Below are 23,453 nucleotides of genomic sequence, written 5' to 3' on the forward strand. Positions count from 1 at the left end.
ACTCATATATTCCCTAATGAAATGTAATTTTTGCTACATTTATTTCAATCAAATTTCAAAAAATTGACTGCAGAGCTTGAAAAGGTGATGAATCATGTTGTTATTAGATGTACATATTAGATTTACTATTTCCAAAAAAATGCTCAAATTTGAATAGTTTTTAGAAAATTTGGAATTACACTCCTTACATTATATATAATTAAATGTTTAAATTTTATTTATTTTTCCCTTTTAATTTTATAACGTGCTCTATCAAAACTAACCTCTCAATTGAAGGCCACAAAATCTAAGTAGTGAGGGTACACAACTTTTGTATGGAGTACGGTTCAATTTTTGAGAGCCTCACTACTGAGATTTTGTGACTACCTTAGGTCAACAAAAAATACGTTATTTCGCAAGAAAAAAAATTCACATGAACAACTTCAAGCGGATTTTTCTCAGTAATAAAACTCCAAACTTCTCTTAATTGTGGAGAGAAATTGAAGTTTTCTTCATGCATAGTAATTTATTACTTTGTATTTACATTAATTTCAGAAACAGTGTTGACATATATGCAATTTAAAATCGATGTCATTTATACTTAATAAGAGTATATCCAATCGTTCTATTCTTTCAAAATATAAAGCTCTACAATGGAAATTGTATAGCTTAAAATTTAATAATCTGCCCCGATACTTTGAACGATGAAAATCGTAAGCCACTGCAATAAGATTAATCCTCAATTGTTGTATATATTGATATCTTACTCTCATAAAAATCTGCAAGACCGTTTTCGCGAAAAAGTCATTTTACATACATGCGTTACTTAGTTAGGCGATTGTTCTAACCTCAACCATAAAAATAATGCAAAATACTGAAAGTCTAGATATAATTAATAGGCTCTAAATATTGCTGCTGCGCTTAAAACAAGATTTAACAAATTTGTCGATATTCACTCAACAAATTGAAATTTCATCAATAAAGCAAAAACAAAATGAGTTACAAACGGGAACATGACTAATTTATCTACTAAAAACAAATTTATAACTAATATACAGCAAAAATTCTCGATTAATCCCCGAATTGCAACAAATAACTTGAAGATTTTGTTTTACGTTGCTTACAAAAGCAAACTACATAATGTTTTTGAAATAGAACCTTTTAAATACGCTCAAATAAAAATATATACTAATACCTTTTCTCTTTTTTTAAATAAATATATTCTCATTCATTCCCTAAAACAAACCATTATATGAATATCATGAAATATGTCATTAAAAATAAATTATAATAATAATCCAAAATATTCATCTCAGATATGGGTAAAAAAGACAAATTTTGGAACAAGCATCAAAAATAAATAATGTTTGTAATTCCAAAAATTTTTCATTTTGCGAATTTTCATGGAAAATTCGTATTTCTTCTCTCCATTTTCAAATTTTTGAATTTTTTTTGGAATTTCAAATGAAGAATTGAGAAACCTAATATAGATGGTTGTTATCTCATATGTGAATATGTTCGTTTTATTTCACAGTTTGGAATTTTCTCATATTTTATGGTGAAATTGAGTTTCTATCACAAGTTTAGATAGCATATTTAAGGACAGATTACATGAACTTATATTTTCATCAATATGGTATATTGAAATAGGAGACGCTCAATATTACAATGTCTTTCTTAGAATTCCAAATGTATTCAAATTTCCTGAAACTAAAATTTCTGTAGTTACTAGCCACATATAGGATCTCGCAAAATGAGTATCTTAGGAAAAATTCTAGATACTTTTTCAAAACATACAACAACGCAAGATCTATTCTGTAAAACCGATTAACAGTACAAATATGTTTATTTGCAGGTCAAAGAATCGAATGCTAATTTTAATAATATTTCCTCGAAATCGCTCTTGCAGTTTTCTTCCATTCTTCGTCTATTAGTTACCGAGTACCTACATAGTCTAAATCCATTACCAAAATCAAGAAAGCATCGTTACGATTTTGTTGGCCTACCTTTGTTAACAACGAATATCTTCTTTATTAACGTAAATTGAATCCTCATCACATGATTTCAGCATCAATGTGTTCTTATTACGAAATAAAAGTATTTGCTATAATGTTGTCATTACAAAAATGCTTCCTTTGTCTTGCCACCACAGATATTCTATTTTGTCACTTTTTGCGCCCGGCGTGTCATGTATAATTAAAGGTACATTCACTAGGCGATAACAGTAAAATGGGATGAAAATAGGATAAATAGCATCCCTATATAGTGCCTAACAATATTTATACGGGCCAAAAAAATTTGGCTAGAGATTTGGCGAGTTAGAAAACTTAGAAAATTGAGAGGGATTTTTATTTTTGATTTTTTTGGAAAGTTAAAATTGCGATTAAAAATCGATTTCCAGGAGAACTAAGCATCTCATCATATATTTAAATCGATAAAAATATTAAATAATAGTTGAATAGTATAACTACGTGAAATTATGGCTGAATATACAGAAAAAATGAACATATTTGACATTTTTGAAAATTCATACGTTAGATGGTGACAAACTCATAAACTATACTTTAGCTAAGATTGATATATGGTTTCAACAACACATGGTTAAAATCGTAAAAATATTTTAGATTTCAAAAAGATATATATGGTAATATAATGGAACAGAGTCAACAAATAGCATGTAAAATATGTTATAATTAACTTTTTATTAGATCTAATAGTATATATCGAATGGTTTCCAGCTTTATGGTTAAATATTTTCCTTTCGAGCTTCTCTTTAACTGTTGTATTAAGGTTGTAAATTTTTGATGCTAGAAACTATGGAATCTTCTTTGCTGCTGCATTTTTCTTGAGAGTTCTTGCAATTTCGAATATATCTGCGCATTGTATGAAATGGGGGCTTTAAAATATCTTGAATCATAATAGGACTGCTTTTCCAAAGGAATGCTTATTTGTAAATCAGAGAGTTTCAAAAGTAGTATATGTGGAAGGGGTGTGTGACTTTTTTTGTAAACGTAAGAATTCATACAATATCGAGCGATTTTATATCATTTTTTTTAACATATGAAGTAAAAAATGTATGATTCTTACGGTTTTTATTCTTACGTTTTTGAATAAATCAAGATTTAAAAAATTTTCAAAATTGTAAGACATTTACACTCAGCCCAAACATAAACACATTAAAAAATTAACATTAATTTTAAAATAATTTATTTTTCATCTTTTATAAAAGAAGCTATATATAGATGATGTCAGATATTCCGCGATTAATTAAACATTGTTTAAATCCTGAATGGAATCAATGGAGTCATAAACGAGTAAAAGAAATTAGATATAATTATTTTCATGAATGAAAGATTCACTACCATAATGAAATAAAAAATAAACTTTAAAAATTCATGTCTTACGAAAAATTAAACGCAAGACTATCAAAAGATAGAGTTGAAAGAGTAATGGTAATGATGAAGAAGAATTTGATGAGTTCAACATTGAACTTTAAGAAACTAATGATTATTTGAATTTATGAAATCAATTATTTGATTCATTCTTTCTTCAATCTCTTCTATTCTTTTTGTTAAATCATCAATTTTCATTAATGAGGTGATTCTTGATTGAGGAATAGATTTCAAACTAACCACCCCCTTTATTTTTGAAATTTTGAATCCATCAACTTTAAACATTTTATTCAATTTACACGTTGTCAATTCTTCAAATAATTTTTTATTATTAGCATAATAGTCATTAAATTCTTCAACAGATGAAAAAATTTTTATTTCAGTAATTGGTTTAACAACGTTTATTTTTTGTTGAACATTTTCACTTTCATTTATTTTCTTCCTCCTCTGTTTCATTTATTTTTAAAATCGGTTTCATTTATCATTAAATAAAAATTAGAATATAAGTGATGAAATATATTTTTTAATTAATATTAAATCAGAAATGGCTGCAGGATTCTTTAAAAAATTATGGGATGGAATTAAGAAAGCTGCAGGTTGGGTTCATAAAAATATTATTAAACCCGTTGCAAACTTTTTGGCACCAGTAGCGAAAACGGCAGGAACTATCATAGGTGGAGTATTAGGTACTAAAGCAGGTAATCCGGCGATGGGAGCACAAGCAGGTAACGCAGTTGGTGGAATAGCTGAAGGAATACTTAATAAAATAGGAGGTAGATAGTGGAAAAATAAATATGAGATCCTATGGATCATCTAGCCGCTTAAAATTATTTTTATCTTAGTATCGGTTGAAGTCTTTGATAAACTTTTTCTCCTTTATTTAATATTTCTCTTATTGGGGTGGCTTTTGGCGTTATTGATTCAGCAATGTCACTAATTGCTTCTTTATTCTTAAATATCCAATTTGCTCCTTTCTTCATTGTTTCCCAAACTTTATGCGCTCCTCTTTTTACTTTATCCCACAGTTTCTTAAATATACCTGCAGCCATAGTTGATTTAATATTAATTAAAAATTCATTTTCATCTTTTAATTTTGATTTTTTATTTATTAATAAATGACGACTAACTATTTGGTGCCAAACACTAAACCGATTAATGGAAATGTGTTTCATTCATTCGAAAAGATAAATGAAATATTCGCAAAGAATGACGGTAGAAGATATTATAGAGAACTTGAAAGTTCATGCTATGACTCTGATGCTCCATATTTTGATGATAAACAAACTCATTTAAGAATTACAAATCCGGCTCATGATGTGAACCAATTAGGTGACACATATATTAAACGCAAAGTTAAAGCAACTCTAGTTTCAAATAAAGCTTTCACATGTGATGCCACTTTTAAATGCATGCGTTTATTCGTTGGTTACAAATCATCAAATCAAAGCTTTAAACAATTAGAAGTAGAAACTGAAAGAGGTGATGCCGGTTATCTTCAGATGGATTGTGCCCGTGAATCTTTCGCATTTGCAACATATAAACCAAAATCAGAAAGGAAAGTTAAAAAGTTTGTTCATTCGTTATATAATAATGTTCAAAAATATGATAACTCAGTATGTGGTAAATATATTGACCCTTCAGAAGTTTTCAAGAACGCAAATGAAGAAGTTGATATCACTTTTGATATGATTATTCCGGTAAATGATTTGTTAGCATTTCAGGCGTTCGATGATTATCCTAAATCATTTGGTGAAATCATTCTTAAATATTATGTTTTCAGGGATACTTTAGTGTTTTGTCAGGTTGACCCGTTAAGAGTTGCTGATTTACAAAATTACGTTTATGAAAAGATAACTGATGAAAATTATGAAAAGATTATGAATCATGTTTATAAATATGATCGCAAATTCCAACAAATCGGACTTCCTGCCAAATTAATTACAAGCTTAGCCGCTACATCTGCTGACGCAACAGTTGATAACGTTATTATTTCATGCACAAAGATGGAAGTTTTAGAGGATAAATGCATTACACCAGGATACGGTTTAATTGAAGAATCAGTTAAAGCAATACCACGTTTATTCAGTAAGGAAGATCCATTCATGATTCCAGCTCAACATATTGACGTTCGTTCACTAAATGGAGGTTGCATCACTCCTGAAGGTATTAGCTCAGATTTCTCATACGCTCTTCATAATGTTACAGATGTTGTGTTAACATTTCCGAAGAATGCAATGCAAAGAACAGTTTTAGAAAATCCAATGCTTCGTGGTCTTCAGGTCACTATAGATTCCAGAAACTTCCCCGATCAAGCGATGACCACAGTGGGCGACATATTCTTTACACGTATGCTTCAAGCTTCTGATTTAGATGGAGTGAATGAATGCACGGAAGAATACGAGGACTCATTAACTAGACCACTGAATGCAGATGATGGCACGCCATTAGCTAGAACATGGAAAGACCAAACTTCATTCTTATGCACTATTCCAGTTCAACGTGATGGAGCGGGTATATTCTTTGATGGATTAGAAACTTTCAACTCACAAGTTACAGTACAAGTGAAAGCTTATCCAATCATTCAGGGTGAAAATGACACTTACTGTTCAAAGGTGACAAATCCTCCTCAGGTTTGGTTTACTAGGACTACATATTGGACATGGACACCGGACGAAGGTTTGAAATATCATCCAACAGGTACACCACCACAGTATAGAAGTTCATATGATGAAATATTGATGAATAGAAATGTTTAAAATTATAAATTTATTTTTGATTAAATAGATTTAAATTCATCCACTCCTTATGAAGAATTAGCGGGAGTATATAATACATACATAGATGATATGATTAATGAAGCATTGAGTGATAATAGAAATGCTCTATCTAAGGAAAAATTAATGAAAATTCCATATTCTGAATGTTACTTAAATTCAATCACTGCAGCAATTGGTAAACAAAATAAAGGTAAAACATTAACAATATTAAAACAAATTATCATTATTGCTAACACTTCCCCCCATTCACATGTGTTAATTTATATCAACCGTTCAGGTTCACCTTCAGATGATACATTTGAATCTTTAAAGCATTTAATCAAAATTCCAATTATTTATTTATCACAAGAAGAAGCAGAAGATTATTTAAAAAACTTTTTAATGTATAAAGAATTATATAGGGTGTCCAAAGGTGCGTTTAGCACAGCGCTCTATATGAGACTATTAAAGGAGATATATGCTGATTATAAATATATAATAAAAAATATGAATATATGTATATGATGAGTAAGTTGTATTTTGGCGCTATGCCGGGATATAAAATGAATTTTGAGACAAGAGGCGGTTTCGCGGGAAATTTTGGCGGGATTTTTTTCATTTTTTTAATGAATCATAAAGAAAACATCCTCGCTCTTGCAAAAAAATGCAAAGACTGTAAAAAATCTACGAGACATTGGTAAAATGCTTCGGTATGGATGCTCCTAGCTATTCCACTGTAACGTATCATGTTAGGATGTATCACCTCATGAACAAAAAGGCGCCCATCATAAAAATTGACAAAAAATCGCCGGATCAAAGAAAAATCAAAGCAATTCTTCAAGTGCTAGATGAAGACCCAAGAGCATCACTCAGAAGGATAGAGGAGATGACAAAGATACCACGTACAACAGTCAGTTATTATCTGCACAATTATTTGAACCACAAACTAGCGTATACACGTTGGGTTCCGCACAACCTTAATTCAGTTCAAAAAAAATCTAGAGTCCAATCTTCGAAAGAGCTCCTCTCTATATTGCGTGCGTATCAATCCAAGAAGTTTCGCTTTTTAGTAACAGGGGACGAGTCTTGGTTTCAATATGCAACAGAAGCCAAAATCATGTGGATCCCGAAGGATGAAAATCCGCAAACATTCCCGAAGAAAAAAATTGACACACCAATGATTATGTTGTCGGTTTTTTGGGGCGTGAATGACATCATCGCAATTGATATTCTTCAAAAACCTAATACGATGAATGCTCAGTATCTAATTGACAATATTCTTACTCAAATTATCAATTCTGATGAGTTTGAGAAATCCAAACAACAAAAACAAAAGTTTGCAATTCATTTTGATAATTCAAGAGTTCACAAAAGTCATAAGGTAATGAATTACTTGGTGGAAAACAATGTCAAAGTTGTTCCAAACCAATTTATTCACCTGATATTGCACCCTCTGACTTTTATTTATTCGGCACGCTAAAAAGATAGCTGAAGGACGCGAATTCGCGAGTCCAGATGATCTTGAAAATTTTGTAAGAGAGCAATTTGAGCAATTTTCTCATGATGATTTAAAGCGTGTCTTTCAAGCCTGGATCGATCGCTGCGAACGCGTGATTGAATCAATGGTGATTATATTTAAATAAACTTTATATATATGTAACTTGTTTATTTCTATTCGCAGTATTCAGGTTTGTGCTAAACACACCTTTGGACACCCTATATAATACAATCAAGAAGCAAGGATTAGAGGATAAAATTATTGATAAACAACGGGATGAATTATTTGAAACACTTTCTATTTCAAATTTTGATAGAGAATTTTTGCATTCACTCATTTTTCTAGATGATGCAGTGAAATCAAAACTAATAACAAACGAGAAATCATATTTTAATCAGTTATTAACTCAATGTCGACACATTCAGTGTTCATTCTTCATGGCTGTTCAATATTTCAAAGCATTAAGCACAAACATTAAATCAAATCTATCAACCCTTTTCATTTTCAGTGGGTTTAGTCGTCAACAGTTGAACGTTATGCTTTATCAAGTGAATCTACCAATGAGCATTAATGAACTTTACACACAATATCAGCAATTAGGTGAACATGGAAAAATAATAGTTGATTTAAATAAAGGAAGTGTTAAATTTGATTAACTTTTTATAATTAATTTTTATTTTTTATTTATAATTAAACATGACAGAAATGGTAAATCTTCTACAGGTTCCATTAAAACAAGGGACAAACAAAAGGGGTGCATATAATAGAACTATGAAAGTTCCTGATGGAATGAAAGAATTAGTTCATATTGTTGCTGGTCTTCAAAAAGATGTTAAACAAATGAGAAACGTTTTAACATTACCAGAAGCTCAAGCATATGCCAAACGTCAAGGTCCAAATTGGGAAGCACACGAAGCAGACATTACAGGTCCAAATGGAAAACCTGATGGTATAAATGAAGTTTTCGTTACTGATGGTCAAGGAAATATTAAAGCCATAAATGGTTATAAATTAACTATATCTGATTATCCTAAACGTAAAGCATATAATGAACGTTATCCTATGCAATTTGATGAAAATGGAAAAGCTGTTAAACAATACATTGGAGAAGGTGAAAATGGGCCAATTAATTCATACCGTCATAATCCATATTCTTATTTCAATGAAGAATTAAATGCTATTGAAGAGGGACCGGATGGATTACCACGATATTCTAACCAGTTTGATGGTCAATATGCAAATATTAGACCTGAAATTTCAGCTAAGAAATTCTTTAAAGTTGCTTTATTCGATCCAGTTTTCGCAAATGTTAAAGATGAACTTAAACAGCAATTCCAACCAATTATAGTAGCAAGAATTGCATCAAGTGCTTTATCTCAAGCATTCAAAGATTTAATTAAGAAACCATTATATCAGCAACGTGGTTTAACTTATGATTTAATTAAGGAATCAGATAAAAGAAAATTTGAGAAATCAGATGATTATAAGAATGCAATGAATGAATATATTCGGTCTATTAATTTCGATGAAAATGCTAAAAATCAACTTCATGAACAAATACAGGGAATAATAGATTCAAAAGTTCCAGCAAAATAAAAGTTTAAATATATTTTTTTATTCGATTATAAATGAGAAGACGTTTCACTAGTCAAAAGAACACTAACGCAAAAGCAGAGATTACGGTTGGTTATAACGTAAATGATGATAAATCACGAATTATTCAAAATGTTAAAGTTAATGTTAGCCCTGAATTAACAAGGTCAGCAACTCAACCAAATTTATTAACTCGTGACTTACCGAAGAATGAGGAGAATGAAGAAAACCATGAGAATGGAGACCCAATCATTTTATCTGAACCCGGTAAAGAACCTGTTGAAATTCATCTTCAGATCATATCCCCACCATCTTTCATCAACATCGAGAACCCATATAAAATATGACATTAATTCAGAATTAATAGAAAATTACCTGTGATATAATAATTAATAATTAATAAATATTTTCAAATAAATTTAATTGACCAATCCGGTTTAATATTTTACTTATGAATCATTAATTCACATTATCGCCATTCTTTGTGAGTTCAAGATTCAGACTTTAAGATTCAATTTTTCATAGATGATGAGGTTTCATGCTGCGGAACAGTTGCAAAAATAAATCCTATAAAGGATATTAGCACAATTAAGATATCAAAGAACGGAACAACAACTGAATTCATTTACATAATATATGATATTTAATAAAATAGTTGATGAATATAAAATATCACTTGAAAATTCTTTGTTAAGGCTATTTAATATTCAAGCATTAACATTATCGAATAATAATCTTTTGAATCATAATCAATAATAATTGACTTTCACCAGTTTCTATCGTTTGTTTTATTCTTTTTGTTCCCACTTCCGGATCGGTCATTGTAATTGTTTTTGTTATAGTATCAGCTTTATCTTAACTTCAATCTTTTTTCCATCGGGATATTTAAACCAAAATTCCAAAAATTCGATATTGTCCAATCTGTTCATATTTTAATCTATCAATTACATTTTTAATACATACTGAAAATCTTATGAAATGGTCATATATGAGTTTGATTGAACTAATATTGAATGAAGTGAAATATAACCTGTTGATGAATATGACATTGACTCATATTTCTGAAAACACCTAAAATTTATAACATGAATGAATTTCTTATCGTTGAATTATGAATTCTGAGGAGTTAATCTTATATCTAGTTTATTTTATCACTGAAATACGACGCTTTACCATATTTTTTAATCGTAATAAAAATGTCAATTATCAATATTATTTCGAATAATAGCTGTGAATTAAATTTAACAGTTAGCGAATTTATAATGTTACTCCGTCTGTGAGTGGTAAATTTAATCCCATTCTTTTAGACCTTCAGATTATATATCATTTATTAAAGATGACCATGAAAAAACGTATGATATGTATATAAATAATGTGATAACGAAATGGGATATATACATGATTTTAAGTTATTTAAATGGAATCATTTATCGTATGGTATGAAGAAAATTTTAAATCAAAACCTGATAAACTTTTGAACTTGATGAAATAAATAACCTTATTAAATTCCCGTGAAAATTAAATTTTGTACTCCTCATCTTCGTTCATTGTTGGGGGATATTAAATTTTGAAAAAGATGTTGGGATGTTTTGTATTCTGACACTGGTTCAATTTCATTTTAATCAAATGTGATAAAGTTAATACATACACAACAACATAATGAGATTTTACATCAAACATTACTAACTCTTACCATCAATACAAACATTTTATCCATCAACTTAAACACATTTTCTTTATCATATCCGTTCAATTATCTGGGAATTCATTTATTCTCATTCAAAAAATTTATCAAATATTAAATTTAGAATAACGACTATTTTGATTTGTGATTTAGAATTCATGAATGAAATATTATGGCAATTTCAAATAGAAAAATAGCTGATGAGATAACAGATTAATATATTTATTTTAAAATGTGTATTAAATGATTAAACAACAGCACCACAGCAACTTAAGGCGCAAAGCACCCAGGTCCTTCAGACCATTACATACGCCATTGCATATAATTCAAAGACGGCAGAACAAACCAAAGGTTGAAATATGGAGATTTGGATATAGTATTGAAAAATGAACATTTCGATTCGTTTGCAAAGGTGGGGCAGTGATATCAAATATAAAAGAAATTTTATTTATGAATTCAAAAATTAAAGGAATAACGGATGATATAACATCAATTCCACCAGAAGAACAGAGATATTACGCATTAAATGCATTTCCTAAAGTTTTGAAGATTGGAAGATTATAATTTAAATGAGGAATTCATAAAGGTTCCTAAATGACATAATGAAGAGGGCGGATAAGGAATATGTGGATAGTGAGTTAATGAAGAAGGCAAATTTGGTTTATGTTGATGAAAAAGATAATGAAATTAAAAAAAGGGTTGAATGGTATCATGAATGACATCAAAGAATTTTAAAAACTAAAGCCGATACAGGATGGTTTCAGGATTTAGTAGCCATTAAAAGCGAGATAAACATATGTTAACGATGAGTTAGAGAAGAAGGCAAATTTGGTTTATGTTGATGAAAAGATAATGAATTAAAGAAAGGGTTGAATGTATCATGAATTGGACATCAAGACTTAAAGTTAAGCCGATACAGGATGGGTTTCAGGATTTTAGACCTTAAAGCGGATAAAAATGTTAACGATGAGTTAGAGAAGAAGGCGGATAAAACATATGTAACGAAATATCACCAAAGTTTGATAGGAACAAAAAATTTGAAACTATTGTTGGTGATTTTCTGTCAATGAAGAAATATAAATATTTTAGATGGCAGTTTGTACACTCCTTAAAAAATGGTACACAGTGTAAACTCATCCGAAAAATAACAATGAATATATGTAAGCTATAAAAGAATGATGTAGTCAATCAAGTTAAAGGTTCCATTAGACAACAACTGCTACTTAACTGTATAATGGAGACGAACAAAAAATTATTTAAGAGTTTTATGAAATGGCAGATATGAATTGCCTGACCCAATCCAGCACCATATTATTATGACTATGGAAGATGACGACAGAACCCAACGTGTAGATGAACAAAGCTAACATTATATATTAAGATTATTATAGATATAAGAAAGATATAAATGCAATAGAAAAACGAGAATATATATTATTATACAGATGACAGAAATAAATATTATAGTCAGATTTACCTACCCTGAAACATAAGATTATATATAAAATATTCTGAAACACAACCAGAAGAAACCAAATTAGTTGCAGCTATATTTTAAGTTCAAAAAGAGACAATCCTAAATATTCATATGTTTGATTTTAATGAACCCAGTAGGTTCTATTTATCACATCTAGGTGCAAGAGGTCCTCAAGTAATGTTTGGTGTTGGTGCATGGGAACAAATAGTTTGACAGTTTTTTTGTATTGTGCAAATCTTCAAAGGAAACAGGGGAAGTAAAACGATTTCAGGTGAAAATTTATCTGCACACAGTCACTACATAGATTTAAGTACATCTCAAGCAGTTGGCATAAAGCATAGATATTGGATTGGTCAGGAATGAACAAAAGTAAGGATATGATGTTAAAGACGACGTTAAGTTTGCTATAAATTGTTAACTGGAGTGACACTCGGAGAAGGAAACCATACACATTTCGTTTCAGGATATACACAACAACGGGACAAGTAAGAAATACATGGCACCTTACATGAAGTGTTACGCATGGTATAGAGTTCATGAACGCTCAATGTTTGTGAAACAACTTTAGAAGGACTGAAAGTCCTGAGCTCAAAGAGTGAACGGCATAATTTAAATTTTTTATTATATTATCTAATTGAAATGACAAAATAATTAAGCCAACTATCTAAATTAATGAATCCCAATAGGAAACATCATTTCATGGAGTAATTATCCCAGGTTTGTATCACATTATCGCAGACGAGCGGCAATTGTTGAGATCACTAAACAGTAAGGAAGCGTGCAACGATGGAGATTATATGAACACATACGAATGAATCCATAATAAAATTTCACGCAATATGACAAACGGATCGTGTTCTTAAAAATCATGATAAAATTAATCTAGCATAACTCACACGATCATGAGCTGATACCTCAGCCAGGGTATAGGTCATCGTAATGTCAACGAGGTTCATTTTACCTGCGTCTATGATAAAACATATGGGACAACATGAACGATGTTATGAGCGACACAAACATGGAGGTGGGAGCGATCGCAGTTTGATTAGTTTCTACCTTCGAGATAGATGTGAAGGGTGTCCCACAGGATGACTGTCACCTAGAAAGGTCACCGAACGTAGAACGAGAAGGTCAATTCTAACTTCTCCTGAAAAATGAGACAACATGACATTTTTGACAAACAACACAAGCGAGGATGGCAGTTATGAATATTATTTGGAAGACTGAAGGTGTCACCATGTTCACCATGTCACCAGGTCATTTAACTCTTCTCTGAAAAATGAGACAACATGACATTTGACAACAACACAAGGAGGGATGGCAGTTATGAATTATTTTTGATAGAAAGAAGTGTCACCGTCAATGTCACAGGTCATTTAACTTCTCTGAAAAAATGAGACAACATGACATTTTGACAACAAACAAGGGATGGCAGTTATGAATTATTTTTGAAGAACTGAAAGGTGTCACCATGTCACCATGTCATGTCACCAGGTCATTTAACTTCTCTGAAAAAATGAGACAACATGACATTTTGACAACAACACAGGAGGATGGCAGTTATGAATTATTTTTGAAGAACTGAAGGTGTCCCATGTTCACCATGTCACCATGTCATCAGTTATTAACTTCTCTGAAAAAATGAGACAACATGACATTTTGACAACAACACAGGAGGATGGCAGTTATGAATTATTTTATGAACTGAAGGTGTCACCATGTCACCATGATTCACCAGGTCATTTAACTTCTCTGAAAAAATGAGACAACATGACATTTTGACAAAACACAGGAGGATGGCAGTTATGAATTATTTTTGAAGAACTGAAGGTGTCACCATAATGTCACAGTACCAGGTCATTTAACTTCTCTGAAAAAATGAGAGAACAAACATGACATTTTGACAAAAACACAGGAGGAATGGCAGTTTATGAATTATTATTGAATTGTTGTCAGGTACTCTGAAAGGGTGTGACAACAAACACAGAGGTCAGTTATAGTTTATGAAGATATATACGAGATTCACCATGTCACTATATATACATGTCTCTTGTAATACGAAAATGAGACAACAACATTTAAGTTTGAACAACACAGGAGGATGGCAGTCATTATGAATTATTTTGAGAAACTGAAGGGTGTCACCGTACAATGTTCAACCAAACGGACCGCAATACGATGTACTTCAATTGATACACCGGCATTAGAAAGTTCTACTGTAATCACACGATGAAGATCACGATGAGAACCTTTTGACAACAACACAGAGGATGGCAGTTATGAATTATTTTTGAAGAACTGAAGTGTGTCACCATGTCACCATGTCACCAGGTCATTTTAACTTCTTCGAAAAAATGAGACAACATGACATTTTGACAACAACCAGGAGGATGGCAGTTATGAATTATTTTTGAAGAACTGAAGGTGTCACCAATGTCACCATGTCACCAGGTCATTTAACTTCTCTGAAAAAATGAGACAACATGACATTTTGACAACAACACAGAGGGATGGGCAGTTATGATTATTTTTTGAAGAACTGAAGGTGTCCATCACCATGTCACCATGTCACCGAGGTCATTTAACTTCTCTGAAAAATGGAACAAATGACATTTTGACAACAACACAGGAGGATGGCAGTTATGAATTATTTTTGAAGAACTGAAGGTGCACCATGTCACCATGTCACCAGGTCATTATAACTTCTCTGAAAAATGAGACAACATGACATTTGACAACAACACAGGAGGAGGCAGTATTGAATTATTTTTGAAGGAAGGTGAAGTGTCACCATGTCACCAAGATTCACCAGGATCATTTAACTTCTCTGAAAAAAATGAGACAAGACAATGAAACTTTTGGACAATCAAACCACAGAGAGAGGACATGGCAGATTATAGTAATTATTTTTTAGAAGAAGGATGAAGGTGCATCACCATGTCACCAGTGAGTCACCACGGATAACATTTAACTTCCTGAAAAAATGATGACAACATGACATTTTGACAACTAACACTAGAGAGATGCAGTTAATGAAGATTATTTTTGAAGAACTAGCAAGGTGCACAGCCAAATGTCAACATTTCACCAAGGAATACATGCTTAAACTTCTCTAAAAAATGAGACAACGATGACATTCTTTGAACAACCAACCCAGGAGGAATGCATTATGAATTATTTTTGAAGAACTGAAGAGTGTCCGCATGTTCACCATGTCACCGGTCATTTTAACTCTACTGAAAAAATGAGACAAGCATTGACATTTTCGACCAGCAAACAACAGGAGGATGGACAGTTATGAGAACTTATTTTTGGAAGAACTGAAGGTGTCACCATGTCACCATGTCACCATGTCACCAGGTCATTTAACTTCTCTGAAAAAATGAGACAACATGACATTTTGACAACAACACAGGAGGATGGCAGTTATGAATTATTTTTGAAGAACTGAAGGTGTCACCATGTCACCATGTCACCAGGTCATTTAACTTCTCTGAAAAAATGAGACAACATGACATTTTGACAACAACACAGGAGGATGGCAGTTATGAATTATTTTTGAAGAACTGAAGGTGTCACCATGTCACCATGTCACCAGGTCATTTAACTTCTCTGAAAAAATGAGACAACATGACATTTTGACAACAACACAGGAGGATGGCAGTTATGAATTATTTTTGAAGAACTGAAGGTGTCACCATGTCACCAGTCACCAATTTAACTTCTCTGAAAAAATGAGACAACATGACATTTTGACAACAACACAGGAGGATGGCAGTTATGAATTATTTTTGAAGAACTGAAGGTGTCACCATGTCACCATGTCACCAGGTCATTTAACTTCTCTGAAAAAATGAGACAACATGACATTTTGACAACAACACAGGAGGATTGGCAGTTATGAATTATTTTTGAAGAACTGAAGGTGTCACCATGTCACCATGTCACCAGGTCATTTAACTTCTCTGAAAAAATGAGACAACATGACATTTTGACAACAACACAGGAGGATGGCAGTTATGAATTATTTTTGAAGAACTGAAGGTGTCACCATGTCACCATGTCACCAGGTCATTTAACTTCTCTGAAAAAATGAGACAACATGACATTTTGACAACAACACAGGAGGATGGCAGTTATGAATTATTTTTGAAGAACTGAAGGTGTCACCATGTCACCATGTCACCAGGTCATTTAACTTCTCTGAAAAAATGAGACAACATGACATTTTGACAACAACACAGGAGGATGGCAGTTATGAATTATTTTTGAAGAACTGAAGGTGTCACCATGTCACCATGTCACCAGGTCATTTTAACTTCTCTGAAAAAATGAGACAACATGACATTTTGACAACAACACAGGAGGATGGCAGTTATGAATTATTTTTGAAGAACTGAAGGTGTCACCATGTCACCATGTCACCATGTCACCAGGTCATTTAACTTCTCTGAAAAAATGAGACAACATGACATTTTGACAACAACACAGGAGGATGGCAGTTATGAATTATTTTTGAAGAACTGAAGGTGTCACCATGTCACCATGTCACCAGGTCATTTAACTTCTCTGAAAAAATGAGACAACATGACATTTTGACAACAACACAGGAGGATGGCAGTTATGAATTATTTTTGAAGAACTGAAGGTGTCACCATGTCACCATGTCACCAGGTCATTTAACTTCTCTGAAAAAATGAGACAACATGACATTTTGACAACAACACAGGAGGATGGCAGTTATGAATTATTTTTGAAGAACTGAAGGTGTCACCATGTCACCATGTCACCAGGTCATTTAACTTCTCTGAAAAAATGAGACAACATGACATTTTGACAACAACACAGGAGGATGGCAGTTATGAATTATTTTTGAAGAACTGAAGGTGTCACCATGTCACCATGTCACCATGTACCAGTCATTTAACTTCTCTGAAAAAATGAGACAACATGACATTTTGACAACAACACAGGAGGATGGCAGTTATGAATTATTTTTGAAGAACTGAAGGTGTCACCATGTCACCATGTCACCAGGTCATTTAACTTCTCTGAAAAAATGAGACAACATGACATTTTGACAACAACACAGGAGGATGGCAGTTATGAATTATTTTTGAAGAACTGAAGGTGTCACCATGTCACCATGTCACCAGGTCATTTAACTTCTCTGAAAAAATGAGACAACATGACATTTTGACAACAACACAGGAGGATGGCAGTTATGAATTATTTTTGAAGAACTGAAGGTGTCACCATGTCACCATGTCACCAGGTCATTTAACTTCTCTGAAAAAATGAGACAACATGACATTTTGACAACAACACAGGAGGATGGCAGTTATGAATTATTTTTGAAGAATGAAGGTGTCACCATGTCACCATGTCACCGGTCATTTAACTTCTCTGAAAAAATGAGACAACATGACATTTTGACAAAACACAGGAGGATGGCAGTTATGAATTATTTTTGAAGAACTGAAGGTGTCACCATGTCACCATGTCACTCACCAGGTCATTTAACTTCTCTGAAAAAATGAGACAACATGACATTTTGACAACAACACAGGAGGATGGCAGTTATGAATTATTTTTGAAGAACTGAAGGTGTCACCATGTCACCATGTCACCAGGTCATTTAACTTCTCTGAAAAAATGAGACAACATGACATTTTGACAACAACACAGGAGGATGGCAGTTATGAATTATTTTTGAAGAACTGAAGGTGTCACCATGTCACCATGTCACCAGGTCATTTAACTTCTCTGAAAAAATGAGACAACATGACATTTTGACAACAACACAGGAGGATGGCAGTTATGAATTATTTTTGAAGAACTGAAGGTGTCACCATGTCACCATGTCACCAGGTCATTTAACTTCTCTGAAAAAATGAGACAACATGACATTTTGACAACAACACAGGAGGATGGCAGTTATGAATTATTTTTGAAGAACTGAAGGTGTCACCATGTCACCATGTCACCAGGTCATTTAACTTCTCTGAAAAAATGAGACAACATGACATTTTGACAACAACACAGGAGGATGGCAGTTATGAATTATTTTTGAAGAACTGAAGGTGTCACCATGTCACCATGTCACCAGGTCATTTAACTTCTCTGAAAAAATGAGACAACATGACATTTTGACAACAACACAGGAGGATGGCAGTTATGAATTATTTTTGAAGAACTGAAGGTGTCACCATGTCACCATGTCACCAGGTCATTTAACTTCTCTGAAAAAATGAGACAACATGACATTTTGACAACAACACAGGAGGATGGCAGTTATGAATTATTTTTGAAGAACTGAAGGTGTCACCATGTCACCAGGTCATTTAACTTCTCTGAAAAAATGAGACAACATGACATTTTGACAACAACACAGGAGGATGGCAGTTATGAATTATTTTTGAAGAACTGAAGGTGTCACCATGTCACCATGTCACCAGGTCATTTAACTTCTCTGAAAAAATGAGACAACATGACATTTTGACAACAACACAGGAGGATGGCAGTTATGAATTATTTTTGAAGAACTGAAGGTGTCACCATGTCACCATGTCACACACAGGTCATTTAACTTCTCTGAAAAAATGAGACAACATGACATTTTGACAACAACACAGGAGGATGGCAGTTATGAATTATTTTTGAAGAACTGAAGGTGTCACCATGTCACCATGTCACCAGGTCATTTAACTTCTCTGAAAAAATGAGACAACATGACATTTTGACAACAACACAGGAGGATGGCAGTTATGAATTATTTTTTGAAGAACTGAAGGTGTCACCATGTCACCATGTCACCATGTCACCAGGTCATTTAACTTCTCTGAAAAAATGAGACAACATGACATTTTGACAACAACACAGGAGGATGGCAGTTATGAATTATTTTTGAAGAACTGAAGGTGTCACCATGTCACCATGTCACCAGGTCATTTAACTTCTCTGAAAAAATGAGACAACATGACATTTTGACAACAACACAGGAGGATTAATGCAAAAATAAATTCCAAATCAACTTTATAAAGCATCATTTACAGGTATTTCATCGTCAGTAAATGAATCCTCATTATCGTTTGGTTCAACCTGTTTATATAATCCTTTCATTTTTTCTTTCAAAACATAACAACATGTTTGTTTATCGTCTATTCTTCTCTGTTTCCTATCACATTTATCCTTAATGCTCATTTGGAAATTCTTGTCTTTCATGTCTGATGGTTTGCAGAATAGAGCATTTTTACATATCATACCTGCACACAATTCATCATAATGTGTATTTATCCATACATCTAAAGGATTTGTTGATAATTCAATTAAATCTTGTTTGGCTTCAGTCATCGGTATGATTCGTACAGTAAATGATGAAAGGTCGTAATTGATAAAATATGTTAAAAGGTTATCATAAAATTCCTTTGTGCATGAATCCATTAAATTCTTGAAGTAATCAAATTGACCCTTGAATTTACCATTAACCCTTAAAACTACGTATCTTCTGTCTCCAACTTCAATTTTGACAGGGTAGACGTTATTAGTTACGAAAATGAAGTTTGCAACATTCTGAGCAGTTCTTCTGGGTTGATTCTTTTCATTAATTCTAATCTCATTATCCGTTATAATTGATTTCAAAGCGTTGAAGTTTGCGAGTCTGTCTTCACCAACATTCTTGAGTTCATTAAGTACAAGAAACATTTTATTTTCAACTACTGAGTTGAAATTACCCGTTAGCTCACCTATTTCGGTAATGTTTTTACATGAATAACCAGCGAGAAGTTCAGAAATAATGTCTGTGAATCTGTTTTTACCTGTTCCCTGAATTCCTTTCAAAATAATTGCTGTTTCATTCTTGATTCCAGGATGTTGAATCATTGATGCAATCCAGCTGAGAAGGTATTTATACACTTCATCGTTATTATCGCATATGGCTTCTTTAATGAAATCCATAAACATCTCAATTTTTGAGTAATCTACTTTTTCGAGAACGTTGTATTTATAACCTTGAAACGTTGAGAAAACATCTGGGGAATCAGATTTAAAGCAAACACCCTTAACGGTTAATGAAGACAATTGATTTAGTAGTATGTCCCATGCTGTTATTGTTTTACCTTCTTCTTTAAATAATTTAATCATTTTGAGTGACTCTTTCATGTTTGACTGAAGAACAAATGATATTTGATTCATTTTGTCGTGTATGTTGTAATCTTTCTGAATGAAGTATTTATTTCCACAATCTACAAAACGGATTACACGTGATAAATCCTCAATTACTTCAGAACTGTTTTTATACTGATGATTTTCAGCCTTGCGTCTAATATCTGTTATCAAAAACGAGTCATCAAGTTTTATATCAAATGTTATTTTTGGCTTACGTAATAAAGGTAAAACATATTCATCATAATATTCCTTTTGATAAAGTTTTAGAATCTTCACTAAAACAAATGGAGAAGTCATTAAATGTGCATATCTACTACGTGCTTTTTCAAAATTACTTTTTGCATTTTCAGTTAAATTGCAGAAGTTATAAACGTTATCGTATGCTTCATTAATTAAATGATTAGGTAACGAATTAATTGCTTGAAACAGTGTGAATAATGTAACTTCTTTTTCTAAATTCATGTTTCCACCGTCATTATGTACTTCAAAATCACAGATGCATCAACTATGCTCTGGGCAAGTTTATCGTCAATGTTTACATCTTTGTTTTCATTCATGATAGTCTTTATTTCTTCGTTCTTCTGTTCAACTCTTACCTTAATATTCAAATCATTTAATATATCATTCACTGTTCTAGTTAATGTTGAATCATAACTTCCACGAATGAATGAGTATGTATTGATTGGTTCTGTTGCATTCTTTCGAACTCTTGAATCAGCCATAACCACTAAAGAACGTTTTGAATCATCCATAGAAGTCATTATGTCAATATCATAATCATTGCAGGAATAACATTTAATCATTCTGTTCGAAACTGCATAGAAGAAATTAGTGTTGCAATAAATGTGAAGACCTCCTGAAGCGGTTTTAATGATAACATCTTTATCCGAAAGTTTTGATAAAATGTCTTTTCTAACTGTTTCTTTAAGTTCATCATTGTACGATTTATTGATATCAACATCTATAATCGTTAAATTTGAAATTTTATTTACTAATAAAGCCATACCAGTTTTCCTTCCTCTTCCTCCATCATGTTTGAGGTAGTTGTGTAAATCAATCTTGTTTTCACCAATTCTTTCGTTGAGGGTTTTAGTTTCTGCCACAACTAATTCCTCAGCTAATGAATCAATAACTTGTTCATCAGAAATGATAAAGTTACTGTTGTTGTTTGTTGCCGTCATTTATATAGGAATAAAAAAATAAAAATAATTTTAAAACTAACTTTATTTTTGGACTGCATCATATTTCCAGGACTGTTGTCAAAATGTCATGTTGTCTCATTTTTTCAGAGAAGTTAAATGACCTGGTGACATGGTGACATGGTGACACCTTCAGTTCTTCAAAAATAATTAATTATTGAATAACCTGAAAACATTAACGTAAACATTAACGTAAACATTTATTTCCAGGACTGTTGTCAAAATGTCATGTTGTCTCATTTTTTCAGAGAAGTTAAATGACCTGGTGACATGGTGACATGGTGACATGGTGACACCTTCAGTTCTTCAAAAATAATTCATAACTGCCATCCTCCTGTGTTGTTGTCAAAATGTCATGTTGTCTCATTTTTTCAGAGAAGTTAAATGACCTGGTGACATGGTGACATGGTGACACCTTCAGTTCTTCAAAAATAATTAATTATTGAATAACCTGAAAACATTAACGATAAAATAACTGATAACAAATTTTTATTTTTATCATAAATGGATACCCCACAAGCTCAAAATTTACCACGAATCATAACAAGGGAGGAAACGATAAAAATGATGCGAGAACTTGCTAAAAATAACAAACCACTAAAACTGAGAAAATGTGGTTATGCAGTAATGATGGAAAGAGAGATGTTGTCAAAGAAAAATAAAAATTAAATTTGGATAGAGTTTAAAAATTCATCTTTATTAAATTCATCTCTTCCAATCAATTTATTTATTCTATTAAATTCTTTTATTTTTGCTTCACTCAGTTTAAGGATTGAACGGTAAGTTTCTAATTTTTCGATTATTTCTTTCCTCTCTTCATCGTTTTCAGTTCCATTAGTTTTATGGGCATCAACCCCATCACATTGCTGCTTCTTTTTGTAATAGCATATTTTTGATTTAATTCTGTTTAGTTTCTTTTTATATTCATCGTCAGGACTCTTGACTGCTTCGTTGTCACTCATTTCTTACGAAATAAAAAAATTAAATATTATTTAAATATAATGGAGTAATAAAATAAATCGGAATTTCTATTAATTTATTGTCAACTTCAACTAATGCATTGCCGTTAATATATCTAACAAATTCAGCTATTGTGTCAAATCTTCGTCTTCTTTTTGTCATTGATTTATCAGTTTTTCCATAATCGAGATGAATCAAAACTTTATCCCCTTGTTTAAAATTCATGAGCCCCGAATTAATTTGTTCACGTTTAACATCATTCAACCTTTCCATTTGCTTTCTAATATATTCCCATTCTTTTGAAATATCATTTTTCATTTCCACTGGTTTCATGTTTATAGTTCTATGCCATGTATTATTGTAATAATATACTAACTGCTGTATGATGGAGTCATGATTTCCATCCCAGTATATCTGACCGTTAACCCCTAACGCATCTCTAAGAGTTCTCATTACCGCATCAACTATTTTATTATGAAACGTATATGGAGAGGATGAAAAAAAAAATTAATTTGTGGGAAATAATGAGCATAGCTGCCTGAAATCCTTTATCACCATCACCCCTTATATTATCTACTCTTTCATGATCTAGTAAGTATTGAATAGCTCTTCTTGTTTCCTGTTCTGTTTTCCCTTTCACCGGAATGCAATATAAATATCTAGTGTTAATGTTAATGGCAAATAAATAAGTAACGTTTCCTTTTGAATATTCTAAATGATCGATTTCGTATGAATATGGATATGGAGCA

At 32.1% G+C, this 23,453-nt stretch overlaps 5 protein-coding genes and 2 pseudogenes across 7 annotated transcripts, besides 5 other annotated features; 4 read left to right on the forward strand and 3 right to left on the reverse strand.

The window, feature by feature from the left end:
* Nucleotides 1-2,177: 2,177 nt before the first annotated feature.
* Nucleotides 2,178-2,950: a mobile genetic element.
* Nucleotides 2,951-3,915: 965 nt separating this feature from the next.
* On the forward strand, nucleotides 3,916-4,152 carry TVAGG3_0099860 (N-acetylmuramoyl-l-alanine amidase family; the record flags this gene model as incomplete). The annotated part of the gene is made up of 1 exon (XM_001318356.1): nucleotides 3,916-4,152. One exon carries the CDS (start codon nucleotides 3,916-3,918, stop codon nucleotides 4,150-4,152), a length of 237 nt encoding a protein of 78 aa, XP_001318391.1.
* Nucleotides 4,153-4,780: 628 nt separating this feature from the next.
* On the forward strand, nucleotides 4,781-6,127 carry TVAGG3_0099870 (uncharacterized protein; the record flags this gene model as incomplete). The annotated part of the gene is made up of 1 exon (XM_051222759.1): nucleotides 4,781-6,127. One exon carries the CDS (start codon nucleotides 4,781-4,783, stop codon nucleotides 6,125-6,127), a length of 1,347 nt encoding a protein of 448 aa, XP_051107745.1.
* A 419-nt stretch (nucleotides 6,128-6,546) lies between these two features.
* Nucleotides 6,547-6,574: a terminal%2Cinverted (terminal inverted repeat of Mariner transposon ID:TVAGG3_0099880).
* Nucleotides 6,547-7,846: a mobile genetic element.
* Nucleotides 6,643-7,766, forward strand: TVAGG3_0099890 (annotated as a pseudogene). Its single transcript has one exon. A coding segment is annotated over exon 1 (1,124 nt).
* Nucleotides 7,819-7,846: a terminal%2Cinverted (terminal inverted repeat of Mariner transposon ID:TVAGG3_0099880).
* A 3,299-nt stretch (nucleotides 7,847-11,145) lies between these two features.
* On the forward strand, nucleotides 11,146-12,100 carry TVAGG3_0099900 (annotated as a pseudogene). Its single transcript has one exon. A coding segment is annotated over exon 1 (955 nt).
* A 2,685-nt stretch (nucleotides 12,101-14,785) lies between these two features.
* Nucleotides 14,786-23,453: part of a mobile genetic element that runs on past the window's edge.
* TVAGG3_0099920 (uncharacterized protein) lies at nucleotides 19,476-21,007 on the reverse strand (the record flags this gene model as incomplete). The annotated part of the gene is made up of 1 exon (XM_051222760.1): nucleotides 19,476-21,007. A coding segment is annotated over one exon (1,532 nt), but the record flags the coding sequence as incomplete, so codon positions are not given.
* Nucleotides 22,410-22,706, reverse strand: TVAGG3_0099930 (uncharacterized protein; the record flags this gene model as incomplete). Its single annotated transcript, XM_051222761.1, has 1 exon — nucleotides 22,410-22,706. The coding sequence occupies one exon, from the start codon at nucleotides 22,704-22,706 to the stop codon at nucleotides 22,410-22,412; it is 297 nt and encodes a 98-aa protein (XP_051107747.1).
* On the reverse strand, nucleotides 22,726-23,157 carry TVAGG3_0099940 (uncharacterized protein; the record flags this gene model as incomplete). The annotated part of the gene is made up of 1 exon (XM_051222762.1): nucleotides 22,726-23,157. One exon carries the CDS (start codon nucleotides 23,155-23,157, stop codon nucleotides 22,726-22,728), a length of 432 nt encoding a protein of 143 aa, XP_051107748.1.

The sequence above is a fragment of the Trichomonas vaginalis genome, chromosome IV (genome assembly GCF_026262505.1).
Source record: "Trichomonas vaginalis G3 chromosome IV, whole genome shotgun sequence".
NCBI lineage: Eukaryota > Parabasalia > Trichomonadida > Trichomonadidae > Trichomonas > Trichomonas vaginalis.